At 35.6% G+C, this 18,539-nt stretch overlaps 2 protein-coding genes across 3 annotated transcripts in view; both read left to right on the top strand.

Moving 5' to 3' along the window:
- CENPK (centromere protein K) overlaps positions 1-12,108 on the top strand; it is a 58,729-nt gene extending 46,621 nt beyond the window's left edge. The window contains exons 10-11 of one of the 2 annotated variants that reach the window (XM_040452090.1): positions 252-300; positions 12,000-12,108. In XM_040452090.1, the coding sequence (XP_040308024.1) occupies positions 252-300; positions 12,000-12,004 (54 nt within the window). In that variant the 3' untranslated portion in view covers positions 12,005-12,108. Of the gene's footprint in view, positions 1-251; positions 301-9,544; positions 9,606-11,999 lie in introns of those variants that run through there. The other variant, XM_040452099.1, reaches the window with a different exon arrangement.
- Positions 12,109-12,253: 145 nt separating this feature from the next.
- Positions 12,254-18,539, top strand: part of ADAMTS6 (ADAM metallopeptidase with thrombospondin type 1 motif 6) — a 300,191-nt gene continuing 293,905 nt past the window's right edge. The window contains exons 1-2 of the mRNA XM_040452059.1: positions 12,254-12,375; positions 14,575-14,939. Of these exons, the coding sequence (XP_040307993.1) occupies positions 12,279-12,375; positions 14,575-14,939 (462 nt within the window). The 5' untranslated portion in view covers positions 12,254-12,278. The remainder of the gene's footprint in view (positions 12,376-14,574; positions 14,940-18,539) is intronic.

Raw genomic sequence — 18,539 nt, forward strand, 5'->3', positions numbered from 1 at the left:
AGAAATTGCCAGATTAATTGTAATAACAAATAACAGTAATCTTTCTTTCTTTTTGTAAAATTGTGAATTATTCCCAAAATACAGAGATTAAAATAATAGATAATAGAGATTCACATACACTCAATACATTGAATTAGCCGACATTAACATTTTATGATGATTCCAATTGTTTTATTTTTCAAATAAAATTTTATAGATTTAGTTGATGCCACTTTGTGCTCCTTAATTTTGTTCTTTTCTTTCTCCCCCAGGTTAATTATGATGTTCAAGATACTCTATGTTCTTCCCATGAATGCTTTTGTAAGTCTGACATATATATTTGTTGTACTATTAAGTTTATATAAATTGCACAATATTATGTACATCTTATCCCAATTTGGATCAACATACCCTATTGAAGCATTTCGACTTCCAGTTATATAATTTATTCATGTTGACATTTTTGTAGATTTAATTCATTTTAGTAATTCCAAGCAAGCATAAAATCAGAATTCATCTCATTTTTCTGAAAATACAAGCAAACAGTCTAATTTTAAGAAATGCCTTCGTTTTGGAGAGCTGGCTGGCTCAGTTGGTTGAACGTCTGACTCTTGATTTCAGCTCAGGTGATGATCTCACTATTTGTGAGATCAAGGCTGGAGTCGGGCTCTGTGCACACAGCGCAGAGCTTGCTTGTGATTCTTTCTCTCTCTGTCTCTCTCTCTGTCCGTCCCCGACTTGTGTGCATGTGCATGCCTGCACATGCTCTCTCTCTCTCTGAAAATACATAAATAAGTAAACAAACTTAAAAAAAAAAGAGGGGCACCTGGGTGGTTCAGTCAGTTAATCCGACTTTGGCTCAGGTCATGACCTCACAGTTCATGGTTTGAGCTCGCATCCCTCTCTGTGCTGACAGCTGGGAGCATGGAGCCTGCTTCAAATTCTGTCTCCCTCTCTCTCTGCCTGTCCCTTGCTCACACTCTGTCTCTCTCTCAAAAATAATTAATAAACATTAAGAAAAACAAAGAAATTACTTGGTTACTAAGTAAAAAAATTAAATCTAATTTACATGCTAAGACATTAAAAATTGTAAGTTAAAAGTCTGTTCTTACCTCTAAAAGTTTCTCCGTCTCTATTCTTGGGCTCTCAAACTCTTCTGCCTTTGCTCCTATTTTTCAGTCTCTAAAATACATATATACATACATGGTGTGCATCCATCCATCTATCCATACATACATACAAATTACCTTCCTCTCTCAATTTTCTGTTTATTCCTTTTTTGGAATCGTGAGCTCCTGACCTGAGCCAACACCAAGAGTCAGATGCTTAACTGACTGAGCTACCCAGGTTCCCCTAGACTTAACATTTTTCATCAATTTATATATGTATGTACTTTTCTGTGTGAATATTCTACTTCAGTAAAAAGTTTTTAAAAAAGAGACAAAAGAGATAGATTAACTTAATGTAATATGTGGATCCTGATTTCAATACAGCATTTTTAAGCGTTTATTTGCAGTTGAGGGAGGTCATCTGATATTTGCTGAAATTAAGGAATTATCAATGTTTTAAGAGTAAGTGTGGTATAGTAGTGGTTAATTATTTTTTGTCCTTATATTTTAGAAGTACAACTTTATTTAGAAATATTTAATGGATGCAGTGAAATGTTATCTGGGATTGGCTTCAAGATAATCCAGTGGGATGGAGCAAGTAATGGGAAACAATTGGTCCTGTGTTGACAGTTTTTAAAACTGGATTATGTACAATTTGGGGTTCATTATATATTGCTCTGCTTATATGTATGTTTGAATTTTCTTTAATGCAGTTAAAATGTACATACATATGGACACACATATAAAGTTAAACTGATACTTCATTGCTCATGCTAATAATTTTTCTCCCTTACTCATATTTTTCTTAGTCATTTGGAGGAGAAAACGGATCTGTTGGAAATTTTTCATTACTCTTTTTAGACGCAGGATGGCACTGTTCGAATAAGTAATTAGCCAATGTCCACTTCTCAATGAATATGCTCCTTTCCTTTACAAGGTTGATACTTTTAGGGCAGTTTGTCTTAGTTGAGAGCAAAAACTTTCCAGATAACTTGTAGAGATAATACTACTCACACATTAACTTTAGTTTCCTGTGCTGGCTGTATCTAATACCTATTTTTTTATTTTTAAGGTTTTGGTTCATAACTATTTAAAAGGTAGTTTCAGGCAAAAACAGCTCTGTGCCCCCTCTTAGTTGAGAGCAAAAACTTTCCAGATAACTTCTAGAGATACTACTACTCACACCTTAACTTTAGTTTCCTGTGCTGGTTGTATCTAATACCAGTTTTTTGTTTTGTTTTTTGTTTTTATTAACGTTTAGGTTCACAACTATTTAAAAGTTAGTTTCATGCAAAAACAGCTCTGTGCCCACTCTTTTTATTTTTTGTGTTTACAATTATTGCTAGGAGATTAGTCATCCATGTATTTTAATGCAAATACATCTATCTATCAATCTTCTATCATCTATCTCCATATGAATCCTCGTTATTTAAAACTGTCAATGCCAAGCACAGAATGTATTTCTACATTTTCAATGGCATTGAGCCAAATACTACTGATTAAGGTCAAGATGAGGACTATTGACTGTGGACAGATGCTTTCCCCTTTCAACCCTCAGAAAAAGAATGGAAATAACTGTATTCTTGGACGTTCTCAGTCTGATTCATGCCTTCTTTTAGCCAACTATTCATGTATTCACCAGAAGAATTACACCTACTACCTCCGGTGTAGGAAGAAAAAAAAATGTCAAATGAGCAATAATGTTAGCAGAAGCTTGAAACTTAAGAGCGGGTATTCAGAAAGGTCCTCCTCCCCACCCCCTTCCCTCCGGTCCAATTCCCCTTTCTGGTTCTGGCCATCGGAAATTGACTTGGCGGTAACTACCGACTGGAATTTCAAGGCGTCAATACCCCGCTCCCCCCCCCACCGCCGGGGGGCGGCGCGGCCCCCTCCAGCCTCGGAAACTCTTAAACCTCTCCCTACCCTACACTCAACCATAGAGACAGATAAATGATGCAGCAGATTACACCGCTGAAAGGCAGCATTTGTCCTGATCTATTTTCACATTTTTTCCTGTTTCCGATTTGTGTGCCAGACTTTGTTTGCTTGCTTAGGACATGGAAAACATATTTGGGCATTTCCCCCACAGTTTAATGCCAGTGCCTGTCTCCCAGCAAATGAAAGTGAAAGTGCTACGTTGTAGTGGAGTTTTCTCCCTTAAAGTATGGACTGGCAGCTGGTGTGGAGGGGTGTGGGGGTGGGCGGGAGGGTGGGATTGGGAAGCTTGAAGAACCAGTTTTGAGGTTGTGTTTGTTTATCTTGAGATCGCAGCAGGGTTCCTGGTTTTTCTTCCCCCCTTTTTTGGGGGTCTGACTTTGGATTTATTTTCATTTGGGCAGTCACTGAGATTTCATTCAATGTAGCGACTTAAAAAAATACACTCCACTTGTAGCTTTCCCGGTTGCACTTTAAAACACCATCCAGTCTCACCCTCATCTGGAAATAATGCAAGCTTCTCTCTTTTCCCCCGCTCCCTCCTCCCCCACTTTTTTTTTTTCTTCTTTTAAAGCCCCACATAACCTGAAGTCGGTAATCAGATGGAAAATGTGCTGGTCTTAGTTTACTTTAGTCCACTCTCCCTGTTGGTGGCAGTTTTACTTGTTGAGGTATATTGAAAAAACAGGCATTTTATGCACATGTAGCTATTGAGTTTTGAAATCTGCCACTGATCTAAGTGTGCTGTAAGTTTCCTCAAAGACACTCATGTGCAACTTTTAATATTTTTGTTGTGCGCAGTTAAAAAAAAATTCACGGAGAAGGCAACCAGAGAACTTAACAGTGACACTAATTCATCTAAAGTCATTCATCCTCTCCCTCCCCCTTCCTTTTTCCAAGAAACAACTAGTCACAAACCAGGCTAGAATTTCTTAAAATAGGAGGAGGAAGAAAAAGAGGCGGAGTGGGGTAGGGGACTGAGTTTAGAAGGGCCAGAATTTCTCTCATTCACAGGGTGGAAAAGTTGACATTGTCTAAGCCCTTCTGAATGGCTGGTAGTTGGTTACCCCGATTGTACCTCTACCTCCCCTCCCCCTCCACGTGACGACCCAGGACACATGCGCACCCGACGCAGCCCGGCACATCTGCAGACTGACGTCAGTGTGCTCTGCCTCCGAGGAAAAGCTGCCAAAATTTTCTCCTGCTGCAATTCAAGTTGGCTGGGGGCCGGTAGTGAGATCTAGGGCTACTTCAACAAAACTTTGCTGCCCTTCCTGCTCCTCTTGTCTTCTTTTCTCTTGATACCTTTTGATGCTCTTCACATGTTATTTGCATAGCAAAGGCACTAAGCTGTCCAGGAAGAGAGGGCACCACTTCCACCCCCAATAAGCCTTTTTTCCCCCTTCCTTCCTTTCTTTTTTTCCTTTCCTTTTTTTGGAGGGGGGGTTCGAGAGAGAAAGGGGGTTTGCAAAGGCAGCATCTCAGGATGATAGCCTGGATGTGTTGATGGCATCTCTTTTATTGCCAAATCGGAAAGTCCGTTCTCTAAAGCCCGGGTTAGCCAGACTATAGGGTTTTATTCTGGCTGCAGAATAAGTAACTGACTGCTGTGGCTTTGCAAAGGGGGGCAGAAAAAAAAAAAAAAAAAAAAAGAAAGCAGAGAGAGTACGTGAGTCGTCCAGTGCAATCTCTATTGTTTGAAACTTACTTTTTATCAGAATTTGAAGATGAAAACGGTAAGGAAGACTTAACAATATTCAATGAAACCGTTTTTTTTTTTTTAATTAAAACTTGTGCTTTGCTTGTCTTCCGAATAGCGCGTAGAAAACTTTTTCTGTGTGTGTGTGTGTGTGTGTGTGTGTGTGTGTGTGTGTGTGTATGTGTGTGTGTGTGTGTGTGTGTGTGTGTGTGTGTGTCTGTTTTTAATGGCAATGAGTGAGCTTGACTGAACTCATTTTACAGATAGAAATCTTTTTAACTCCAGACTAGTCGGGAGTTGGAGAATTCTGGGTCTTGCAAGTATTTTATGATGCCAAAAATACACGTTTATTGTATGGATAGACATGTTTTGTGAAATATGACTTGATTATGATGATCGTGGTCTTTTAACTAATCACCGAATAGTGATTGGGAAAGTAATAATGATGTGTATTTTAAACTGATTTCTAAGAAAAACCTTCTGCATTTTATAGTTTCATGTCAGTGTCTTAAGCAGTCAGACAAGTGCATATTTTATGCCTGGGCTCAGAGAGCAGAATTAATGTGCTAGCTATAGCCCCGATGCTCTAGGATATGTTAAGCTTTTAATAGGCTAATCAAAGAGATGGAAGCGTGTGTTTTTGATTTACTTTTGGCCACTTGGGACGTCGTGCTAGACTCATAATCCTCCGGAGCCTTGAATATCTGGGTATGTCTGTCTATATGGTATATGGGATCAAAGTTCAGGGATTTGGGGGATGCAGTTGGAGTGCTGGAGGGGTTTTTGGAAAGGTGCCTTTTGATAATGTGTACTACAATTCCTGTCTTTGGTAATTTCTTTCCTTGTTGTACTAGAGGCAAAGAGAGTGAAAAAGCGCACTGAGAAGGAACAAGAGAGTGAGTTTCTTACTCTTGTTTTTATTTGAGCTGCCGGTGCAACGCGTTTGGGCCAAATGCCAACTGTCTGGGTCACACGCGTTTTATCCAAATAGATTTAGCGCTGCTGTCTGGAAATGGGCTGCTGAATGTTAACTTTAGGATCAACTCAACCAGGGCAGCTCAGACTGTTACCCTCTGTCTGGGTGAAGTGGGATGGGGGTGCAGAATGGACAAGGAAAGGGGAAACCGAACCATTGCTAGGAACTTTTAAAAGGACAGTGGAGTGTGATTTTCAATATTTTCTTTCATATTCAAATTTCTTGTGCTGATTTTCTTTTTTTTCCCTTTTTTTCTTTTTTCTTTTGTTTCTTTCTTTCTGTTTGTAGCTTATGTTGATTAGACCAAAATGTACGAATGACAGTTTTCTAAATTCATGACAGGGAAAGAAATGTAACATAAAACTGGTGTAGTTGAAGGAAATTGAGAAAATTAATTTTGGAAATAATTATTTTCCTATGTTTCACCAAAGTGGTAACTACATTTCTGGTTTATATTAATTTCATGCTTAAAAATGATCATTGGTGTTTTGGATTTTTGTAGAATAGCATATAGAAGGAAATAACTTGATTTCAAACAAATCAAATTCATTCATCTGCCACAAATGGCAGCAAATGAAATCTCTCTTTGTGGTATTAATATTTTGGTGATACTCAAGGGGAAAAACCTCTAACCTCAAGACTTGAAATATTTTAATACTCTTCGTGTCTGGGCCACTATGTTTAAGATTAATTTCTACTCTTGTCTACTCTTACCACTTCCTCTTCATTTCCTTAGCAACCACTAGTAGCTACTAGTGGTTTAAGATGGACCTCTATGCCAAATCCTACCCTGTATATGACTTTTATGAGAAAATAAAGACAGCTAACATATTAAGAAAGTTAATAGCACCTTCTTGGGGGAAGAAGAAAAGGTGGAAAAGGTGGATAGCTCTCTTGGCTCTACCAAAAGACACTTGATTATCAACATTTTGTAATAGCCTCAGAAGAAAAAGTGTTTCTATTTTTCAGGAGAAAAGTTATAATACAGATAATATATATTTAACTTTCCATCTGGAGAAAAACAGTTTGGGACTATATGTGATTTAGGGCTTGATTTTTGTAGAATGATGTTTTGTGTTTTTGCTTTTGGCGCATTTGCTTTTCTTGATAGGTAAGTTTTGACTGTGTTTAATTATACTTTTGGAAACTAATCTCACAAAGTTTATAAATGATCTGGGAACCTTTGTACTTACAGCTTAGCAGTATCCTTGGCATTCAGTAGATGACACTAAATGTTTGTTGAGAGAATAAATGGCAGATGAGAAGTTAATTTTCACATATAAAAGTTAAATATGTGAAGGGAGCATAGTATTGTTGGTTCCTCTGTGAAGACCAAATCAGCCTTAAAATAAACAACCAGAGTTAAAATGGATGAAAGAAGTTGCGTAGGATGTTGTACATGTTCTTTAGCTCCATAATAATAGTTCATGAGAGGAAATTATTACCTTGGCTACTCCCAGATCCCTTGAGTAGGAAGCAAAGATGATAGAGGAAAAAGCCAAGTAAGTACCCTTCAACTAGGGAGACTACTAAAGGAGTCACTGTAGAGCAAGTTGTCTGATTTCTACTTAGCTGGTATAGCTTTGATCTGTGGAAGCAGGTAAGTGATCCCTTAACTTTAATGGCTGATACATTTGTGTTAGGGAAAAGAACATATGTGAAATCACAGTAAAACGGAAGTTTTCAAATTTAAAATATTTGTAAGCCCAGTTATCATGACCTAAATTCTTTATTATTTGCTCTAAAAGACAATACAATGGAATTGATTGATTTCTGTCATTATATTTAAGTATTCCACACATTGGTGGGAAAGAGGAACATGAAACTATATTTGAAGGAAGGCCTTTGAAAAGTGATGAGTCAGATAGGGAGGAGAGGGGGCTAATATTTATTTAGCCATTAAAGGGAAGTGTGTGGACAGTTTATATCATGTGTAATCTAATTTAATCTCTTCACAAGTCTTTGTAAAGTAGATACCATTATCATGGCTTTATTGATGAGGAAATAGATCCAGAGAGGTTAAGTAACTTGGAGTCAAGCCAGGACTCAAAGCCTTTGTGCTTTACACAACACAGTAACACTTCTCCTATATAATGTAAAGAGTTAATACATTATGATTTATGACCATTATGTAATATTTTAATGTTAGTGTGAATTTTGGAAACTATATTTGAAAAAGTCAGTGCTTATCCATATTTGTTGATAATATCCAGATTAACCTCTCCAGCAGGTGTCAGAAAGTAGGTTAACCATTCATTTTTATTGTGTAGGTAACTAAGAGAGGTTGATATGTTAGTTGTTGTTGATTTTAGTTGAGCTTGGGCCAATTCATTTGTTTACTATTTAAGTTCCTTCACTGGCACCTGAGGTGGGGAGTGAGGGAGCATTTAAGAAAGGAGAAAGAAATTCACATTTATTGGGTGCCCATGTGCCAGATACTGTGGCTAGGGATGGAAACAAGATTGTCGCTTTGGTTTAACTTTGAAGCTCCTGCTCTTTCTACTATGCACCAAATGTGCTTTTTACTACAAGCCCTTAAATCAAATGTTAGTCTACTTCTGGCCAAGTAGTTACATACTACTTTTTCTCTCATTGCTACTGGCTTACTTAACTTGGGCGTTTACTGGACAGTGCTAATAATTGTAAGAGTGGAGGTTACAAAACTGAAGAGCAGGAAATTTCTCAAGGGCAAAATAGTTGTTCCCTAAACCCAGACAACTCTGTTTCTGAGCCCAGAAAAATGGGAAAAAAGAATGAAGGGTTCATACAAATATATCACCACTAATAGAAAATGAATTCAAATGTGTTAATTATATATTCCTTAAAGAAAAATTAAGGCATATGAGGTTCTCATTTAATGTCAGACATTATTAGGCAAAACGCTCTGAAAAAAATTAAAGCCCTGAAGGATGAATCTTGTTCAAGAAGTGACAGTTATACTTCAATATCTCATGGGAAGGTTTGGAGTATGGAAACTGTATTTAAGTAGATTAGGAATCAAGATAACTAGATTCTTTACTGCTATTGACTAATGGTGTGACTTAATCTCTCTATAGATTTTTGCTTGAGTAAGCATATGTCTTGCCTAAATCATTGTAGATAAAATTTTGAGATGAAACAATTATTGTGTATAAAGTTGCTTAAAATTATTCACATTAATTAATACCATTATTATGAATGTATTATTTAACAGTGGTTTTATGGAACTGCTATTGAATATTTAATTTAGAGTGCCTTAAATTGTACGTATGACGTGGTAGAAAGAATTTAGACTTTAGAGACAGATTACCTTCTGTATGACTCTTGCCTCTGCTGTTTTTTCATTATCTGACCACTATGAGCTTCAACTGCTTTATCTGTAAGCTGAGAGCTGTATTAGTTATCAATTCTTGCAAAACAAAGCAAAAAAAGTCACCATAAATTTGGTGGCTTAACACAACACACATTTATTATCTCACAGTTTCTGTGGTTCAGGAAACTGGGCATGGCTTAGCTTTGTCCTTTGCTTCAGGATCTTTCAATGAAGATGCAGTCAAGATGTTGGCAAGGACTCAGATCATCAGAGAATGCTTGACTGGGGAGGGATCTGCTTCTAAACTCACATATTAGTGGGTAGGATTCAGTTTCTCACAGGCTATTACATTGAGGGCCTAAGTTCCTTGCTAGTGGTTATGTAAAGGCCACTCTCAGTGGCTTGCCATGTGAACTCCTCCAAAAGGCAGCTTGCTACATCAAAGCCAGTAAGGGAGAGAGTCTATTAGAATGATAGAATCTAGTCTACTAGATAGTCAGAATCTTTTGTAATATAATCACTGAAGTGATATTTTCTCAACATTCTATTGGTAGGATCAAGTTACTCAAGGGAAGAGGATTACACAAAAGTGGATATCAGGAGGCAGAATCTTTGGGGCCATCTTGCAGGCTGCCTGACATAGTGGTGATAATACCTACTTTATAAGATTGTTGTGATTATTAAAAGTAACATATATTTAAAGTTCTCTTTATTTTTGGTCTGACCTTAAACTACCTTTCTAGATGATACCTGTTAGTCTTCTCCATAGGAATCAAGCTTACTATTATTCCTAAAATGATTTTCCATTTTTTTCTTGCCATCTAGACTTTGTGGAATCTATTTCTTTAATTTGCAATGACTGCCCCTATCAGTTTCACTTGTGAAATTGTGTTCATCTTCCAGGGTCTATCCCAAATACCACTTTTTAAATAATATTTTCTTGACCCATCCTCCTCTAACTCAGAAATCATTTTCCTCATTTGATCTCCTCTTAACACTTTTTCGTAACTTTATTATGGCATATGTCAGTCTGCCTTGAATTTTTTTCTTTGTTGTTTGGATTATGAATTCCTGAAGGGCAAGGATTGTGTTAATTTATTCTGTGTCCCCATATTGTTATAACATTTTTTAAAAAGTTTATTTATTTTGGGGAAGGGGGAGGACAGAGAAAGAGAAGGAGATAGTGAGAGGGAGAGACAGAATCCCAAACAGGCTCCACCAGCACAGAGCCCAGTGAGGGGCTCAGTCTCATTCTGAGATCATGACCTGAGCTGAAATCGAGAGTTGGTGCCTTAAAATGAATGAGCCATCCAGGCACCCCTGTTATAACATCACTTAAAAAAAACAGTAAAGCAATATTTGTTGATTAATGAGTAAGTTTTTCCAAGATTCAGCAATGTAATAACTTGTAGAGACAGATAGAGTTTTCAATGGTTGTGGTTGTTTTATATATTTTAATAACCAATATTTCTAGCACCATAGGGAATGAAGTAGTCTACGTAAGTTAATTTTCCAGTTAACTACAAATATCGTTTTATATACATGAAGTGATTTTCCTTTAGTCACTAAATAGTGATTCATTTATTTACTCTTTAACCAACAAATATGTAAACATTTATTATATAATCCTATACACTAGGAATTTGGGATGAAAATCTTTCTAATACTTTTTGTGTTCTTCTCTGTACTAGTAGTAAGTTACCTTAGTAAAAGTAATTTATTCTTTAAATCCTGACTCAGACAGTATTTTGAATATCAGATATTGAGCTATAATACAGTCATATACATAATAGGAACTGTTGAGCTAGTTAAGGACCATTTGCCTCTACCCCAAAGTGTATTACTTTAGTTGGGGTTCTACAACTAATTTTTAGTTTTCCTTTCTTTTTTTCACTTTTGTGCTGTTAGTGAGCTAGTTTCTTAGTCCCTTTGCTATTTTCTTCTTCTAAACTACTATGTTCTAGGATATCAGGTAGTCACATATGCTCATGTTCTGTATAAAATGTAAATTCATGGACTGTGAGTGAGGGTGTGAGTCAAAAGGAAGGTGCATGAGATAGAATAGGACATCTCTTGTGATACCTGAAATGAATTTTTAAAAATTCTTTGCAGAAGATGAATTTCTTTTCTTTTCAGTTACATTCTAGATAGTTGAAGTTGTCTCATATGTGTTGCTTTTTTTTAAATTTTTTTTAAACATTGATTTATTATTGAGAGACAGAGAGCATGAGCATGAGCATGGGAAGGGCAGGGAGAGGAGGAGACACAATCTGAAGCAGGGTCTAGGCTCTGAGCTGTTAGTTAGCACAGAACCTGATGCAGGGCTCGAACTCACAAACCATGGGATTATGACCTGAGCTGAAGTCGGACATTTAACTGACTGAGCCACGCAGGCGCCCCTCATATGTGTTTCTTTTTAAGTCATATAAGACTTCTAGATAAAGTCAAGGGTTATAGTAAATATGTTTCAAATTTTTACAAATTTAGTTTGTGCTAGTGTCTGAGTGTTCACAGATAGCTGCTACATGTCACTATGTATTTGTGGATCTACTCTAAGAAAAAATGATAAGTGCCTCATAAAGCAACAAATCAATCTCTGAATATGAGTGTGCTAAAAAAGCACATTAAGGAATGGGATCATATACTGTTTATCACTTACATAATGAACTTTGATTTTGAAGTCACGGTACCTTTTATTTTATCAAAAGGACGTTTAGTCACTGTACTCACACGTTGTTTTCTTCAAAGTTCAAAAAAAAGAATTTTTATGATTCCACTTCACATTCCTTCTTTGATTATTAAGTAGCTCTGGCATTGTTCTGCTTACGATTTAGGTTTCTAATTGTTTAGTCTTGTGAATGTTTATTTAGACTATAAAGAACAACAATGATCTAATTTAACTATATTAAGTCATTTGGTAGTCTTTGTCCTTTGGCAAGCATTCAGCAATATAGTTCTGTCCATACAAGATATTTTTCATTTAACATAATTTTTTTTTTGTTTTTCTAGGTTAAAAAATGGCCATACTATAGTAACTAATCAGCCAAATGCTTTGCTTATGAAAATTTTACCATCATTGTTTTTTTCCTTTTGGATTGAGAAAATGAACCCAGATATAGAAGAAAGTACGAGATGTTGGAAAAAAGTACCTGTTAAGCAGTGGAACATCTAATAATTAATTTGCAAGAAATTTTAAAGAAATAAAATTGTTATGCTTCGATTTTGGTATGATATTGACTCTCTAGCACATAGGTAGCCCTCCAAAAAAATCATCCAATTTTCTAAATTATGGAAATTTTGTGGAAGACGTTGACCTGGATTTTGAGCCTCATCATGGCTTCATCGGAATGTCATAGTGACCACAGACTTTCATACAGTTCTCAAGGTAGGAGTCCTGCTTTTGAAAGTGACAAAAAATTTTGCTGCTAATTTGACAAGAAAAGATTCTGAATATTTAGTTTGGGTGAACATTTTCTTTGGGATATATAGTGGTAGGAATGGAGGCCTACTGCATCAATTCAGTGCTAGTTTCATAAATCTTAAGGGCTCTAAGTGGACTGTTTATAACTTATACTAGCATTTAGCATTCAGTGTATTTTAGAGTTGACTGGTCTTTCTTAGAAGATAATAGACCCAGGCCTTTTCTCCTTTTGAATCCTAAACTTTAGTAAGCTCATTTGTTGCTAGGAGTTACAGGCAAGGTCATGTTCAAAAGAAATCCAAAGATTTATGCAATTATAAAAGAGCAAGAAACCAGACATATTCTGATACAAGATCCTTCTAAAATGGACCCTTAGTGGAAAAATGCTTTCCAAACTGAAGAATTCTGATATGAGGACTAGAATCTGAGTAAAAGAGTAAAAGTGGTAGGAAGTTCAACTTTTCAAACTCTAATCCATGGATCTCTGATTTTGAATCCATGAAATTGAACTTTATATCATAGAAAAGATCTTAACAGAGGTCCCAGGAATGAATAACATTTTGTTTTCCATCATCACGTCTCATCTTTATAGAATTATTGGCAGAATACCTTTTTGATTCCCCTCCCATAAATCTATAGGAACTGATGATTTTTTGGTACAGATGAGCCAGATTTTCAAGGCTATTTTGGGTTGATGTCTGTGTCTAGAAGTCCTATATGTATGTAATGTAGCTTCTCAAAGTATATTAATAAATCCATAACATTTAGCATGAATTCTTATTTATAAGAAGTGAACAATATTGTCTTTTAATTTATTTCTATTTGGTCATAGACTCATGGGAGTTTATATTTGTTGGGAACTCCATTTATAGACAACGAGGCAACAGACAGACATTTGGTTTTCCTTTGTGGTAAACCTCGCTAAAGAAAGATGTGGTTAAAAAGGTAGATTGGAAATATTAAGTACACCTAAATGAGGAAAACATATTTAATATCCTCCAAATTTCTTTTTGTCAATCTGATGAATTTTTAACAGCTTTATTGAAGTACAATAAATATATAATTTACTTATTTAAAGTGCACAATTCAGTGGTTTATAGTATATTCACAGACTCATATAACCAATTCTAGAATCAGTCAATTTTACTACAACCAATTTTAGAATATTTTCAACACTTCAAAAGAAACCCTGTGCCCATTAATAGTCATTCCCAAACTCTCTTCAAAGTACCCTCCACCCCAGCCCTAAGCAGCCTACTTAGGCTACTTCTGTCTCTAGAGATATTCCTACTGAATACTTCATACAAAAGGAATCGTATAATATGTGGTCTTTTGTGACTGGTCCCTTCTACTTAGTATAATATTTTTAGAATGTTAGATAATTAACTTTGATAATGAAGGCAGTCATTATGAAGGTTCATTCATGTCATACTATGTATCAGTACTATGCAGAATAACATTCCATTGTATGAATATACCCCATTTTATTTATTCATTCATCAGTTGATGAATATTCAGGTTATTTCTCCCTTTTGGCTATTATGAATAGTGCTGCTATAAACAGTCATGTACAGGTTTTTGTGTGGATATGTTTTCATTTCTCTCGGGTAAATACCTAGGAGTGGAATTGCTGGGTCAGATGGCAGTTCCATGTTCAACCTTCTGAGGAGCTTCCAGACTTGTTTTCCAGAGTGGCTTCTGTATTTTCCAACTGATGATTAAAAAAAAAAAAATTTCTACAAGGCTGTAGAAATTCAATATTAACTTTTTTGGATAACTTTCACAAACATTTTATCCAGGCTAAATTCTATTCTTTTAAATGTGTGTACTTTTTCACTGTTATTTATTTCAATATAAAATATTCATATTTCCTATAGAATTTAGTTTTTAGAATCCACTAAAAAATAAATAGAAAAAACAATAGTCCTTCAAACTAATTTTAAAATGATGTTATTTTGAGGAATAAATGGAACTTAATTCATCATTAGATTTTAAACTTCATCTTGTTTAATATAACAGTTTTTGTTCATACTTCTCACATATAATGATGCATAATTTTGACTGATAGAGTTTTTTTGTTGTTTATCTGCCACTTCTTTGTTCTGTTAAATTTTCTTTTCTTCCATGTGTTTTTTCTGGATTCTCTGCCTTGTGATTACAAAGAGGAATTCCTGACTTATCTAGAACACTACCAGCTAACTATTCCAATAAGGGTTGATCAAAATGGAGCTTTTCTCAGCTTTACTGTGAAAAATGATAAACACTCCAGGAGAAGACGGAGTATGGACCCTATCGATCCACAGCAGGCAGTATCTAAGTTATTTTTTAAACTTTCAGCCTATGGCAAGCACTTTCACCTAAACTTGACTCTCAACACAGATTTTGTGTCCAAACATTTTACAGTAGAATACTGGGGAAAAGATGGACCCCAGTGGAAACATGATTTTTTAGACAACTGTCATTACACAGGATACTTGCAAGATCAACGTAGTACAACTAAAGTGGCTTTAAGCAACTGTATTGGGTTGGTAAGTAGATGTTATAATTTTTTAGTTTCTGATGGGGAAATAAATTTACAATGTAAATGTCTTTCCTCAGATTAATAATATATAAAGAAATGGTTTAAGTAGGGAAGGTAACAGTCTTATTATTATTATTATTTTTTTTGTTATTTCTGCCGCCTTTGCTTTTTATAGTCCTTTTGGTAATGTTTGCATTGACCTTTCAAAGTAAGGACAATTTCTAAAACCCTATATTATTTGTAAAATGAATCGAGTACATAGCAGTGTTAGGCTTTATATATAAAACAATTTTTTTGAATAAGAATAAGGTATCCAAAATAAATCTGTTTTGAAACTTTTCATATATTAAAATGACACTTGCTATTAAATATGATAGAAAAATGCTGTTCCTCGTTATCAACACTGCTCTCTGTGTTTGGCATCAACACTAAGTATGCCACTGATAGTTTTAACAGCATGGTGAAATGAACCAATTTGAGATTTAGGGAAAAAAAAATCAATTCCATTGTGAGACGTGCTGGCAGAGAGTGATGGGGATATGAAGGGGAGTTAGGACATAGAGGAGATAATGAAGGTCCATGTAAGGACTGTGCCCCTGGGAATACACAGCAAAGAATGAGTTTAAACCACATTTTGGAGAGAAAATGCAGAGGATTTGTGTTTTCCTAATGTTTTCTTCCCATACATTAGTATGATTCCTAATAAGACATATAGTACATAGTAGGTATTTAATAATATGTTTAAAAATTGAGATAAAATTGAACTGGGTGTGGGATGAAGGAGTGAAAGTAATTGAAGGTGGCGGAGGCTTCTTTTTTGGGTGACAGATATATGAATTATACTAGTTAAGAAAGGGAACGCCACTGGAGCGCTGGATTGGAGAGGAGTGTGGTATAGTAAATGTGAGGAATCGGAAGAAATAGGGTTGAAGATGTCTAAATGACATTTGGGAAGTACAGTTCTGAAATTTAGGAAAGAATTTAATTCTGGAAGCAAGTAATTTGAGAGTCATTAAGTGACTGTGAAATTGTGAAAGATGTTGTTTGAGGAGTCAAAAGGGAGGATAAAGTTGAAAATGGAAATTCTGCTACACTTAAGGGGATAGCAGAGTGTCACCCATGTATTCTTCATCCTTTAGTAAGACTTTCTGTTTCTCATTCTTTTCCCCTCTATTTGTTAATACCTTTTTGCTTTACTTTGCTTCCTATTGAAACTGCATGGCCCATGTTGACGAACTTTGATTACTGAAGATGTGATCTGCCAGGTTTGTCCACTGAAGTCACTATTTTCTCCTTGGCAACTAATAAGGAATTTCTGAGCAGATACTTTGAGACTATGTAAATATCTTGTTTCTCATCACACTTTTACCCACCAAACTTAGTAACTCACACCTTCATTCTTATTTTACATTATGTTACATTTTAAATCAAATATAATATGTAAACAGGGTTTTGTTTTTTTTTTTAAATCCCACTTTTTAAATAAGCTCCACGCCCGTGTGGGGCTTGAACTCACATCCCTGAGATCAAGAGTCAGCATGCTGTATTGACTGATCGAGCCAGGGGCCCCCTCAAAAGCCCTTTTAACCAATTCTGTTTTTATTTTTTGATTAAATTTTTTTTTCATGTTTATTAATTTTGAGAGAGAGAGAAAGAGCACACACCTGTGTGTGAGAGGGGAAAGGCAGAGAGAGACCGAGAGAGGAGAGAATCCCAAGCGGACTTCAAGCTGTCAGTACAGAGCCTGATGCATGGCTCTGTCTCATGACCTGAGCCAAAATCAAGAGCTAGTGCCCCAACTCAGGTGCCCCAACCAATTCTGTTTTTTAATTGTTCTATATAAAATAATATCAATGTAGAGATCATTAGTGTCTTCTAATCATATTTCCTCACCCATTGTTTCATCATTACAATCCTTGCACCATAAAGACAATTCCTAACATTATTGTTTGTCAGTTCAAAATATTGTCACATTTAGTTTTCTTTATATATTTGGGCCATGGCTTTCTTTTCTAGCTTTTATATTTCTAGAGTTTCTAACTACTGTTATTTTGTCCTATTGTAAAAAAAAAAATAATGATTTCTTTACCAAATGATCAATATTATCCATTTTATTAGGCCTTGTATCTATTGCTTGGAATATATCCCATTCTTCTTTGGAGGCATTTTTCTCTTGGAATCTACTGGTTTAATTAATTTTTTGAGTTACTGTACGTATCTCATCTTGGGATGCTTCTTTCCTAGTTAGTTCTATGTCTTACTCTTTTTGAGTTTACATCATGATTTTATTGGAGAACATCTTCAAGTAATTACCTCAGAAAATGTGTCTGGGAAGTAAAATTTCTGAGTCCATTTGCCTATTTGAAGGTTACTGTTGCTTTTGTGTTTGGTTAATAATTTAGCTGGATGTGGAATTCTAGTTTCAAAAATCATTTTTCTTTGGAACCATGAATGGTGGAATTGGGAAAGGGAAATATGAGGCATCCAATTTATGATATGACTTTATGTCTTAGGGAAAGATTTAAAGATCTTTAAAAAAATTAGCATTGATTCATTTTGGGTGACAGACATCTGCTTCTTGTTCTTTTCTTTTTTTTTTTCCCTAAGAATTTTCCTCAATGAAAGTGATATGTGATATGATCTTCTCTTTATCCTTTCTATTTCAAGAATTTTATTAATGTGGTAAGCTATGGGTCTTGTTTCCTTATCCTTACTTCATATTTAATGGATGCTTTCAATGTAAAGACAGACACTCCTTCAGCTTAGAGAAATTGAAAAAAAAATTTCCTTAGTATTTTTCTTAAGATTCTTGTTTCCTACCCCCTGCATTTTTGTAGTTGGTTCTTTACTTCCCTTGTCCTTCTCTTTTTCCATGTTTTTCTTTTTTGTGCTAAGTTCTATGTATGAGATTTATCCAGTTTTGCCTTCTTTTCCTTCAGTTGATTTAAAAATTACAAGCAGTCATGGTTCTAATTTTCAAGAGATTTCCCTTTTTTATTGTTCCTTTCTTTACATTTTATTCTTATTTCTTAGCTATGCCCAGAGTTTTTCTGCATTTTCCATTATTCATTCATCCACACACCAAATATTTATAAGTACCTATCATGTATAATAGACACTGTTCTAGGTGCTAGGAGTACGACAGTGAACAAAGGAGAAATCCCTATCATCACAAGACTTGTATTCTCTTGGAGAAGATACACAGTCAGATAAGTAGATAAAAATCACAGTATGTTGGATAATGATAAGTTCTCAGGTAGAAAAAATAGTGAGTAAAGACCTAAGGAAAATGAGGAAGGGAAGCTGACATCCAAAGAATAGGATTTCCAGGTGGAAATCTTCAAGTACAAAGATTTGATCTAAGAGTGTTTGGGGGACAGCAAGATTGCTCAGGCTGGAACTCAGTGAAAGAGAGGAAGTGTAATGGAAGGTGAGGTTAAAAAGAGAACTGGAGGCCAGATGGTAGGTTTTAGAGGACACAGTCAGGATAAAATCCATGACTCCAAGCTTGAGGCCTGAGCAACTAGAAGAGTAAAGCAGCCATCAGTTGAGATGAGAAAGACTCAGGCATTTACTGAGATGGAAAAGCTGTAGGAGGACAAGATTG

The sequence above is a fragment of the Herpailurus yagouaroundi genome, unplaced genomic scaffold (assembly GCF_014898765.1).
Source record: "Herpailurus yagouaroundi ecotype Mexico unplaced genomic scaffold, PumYag 29, whole genome shotgun sequence".
Lineage (NCBI taxonomy): Eukaryota > Metazoa > Chordata > Mammalia > Carnivora > Felidae > Herpailurus > Herpailurus yagouaroundi.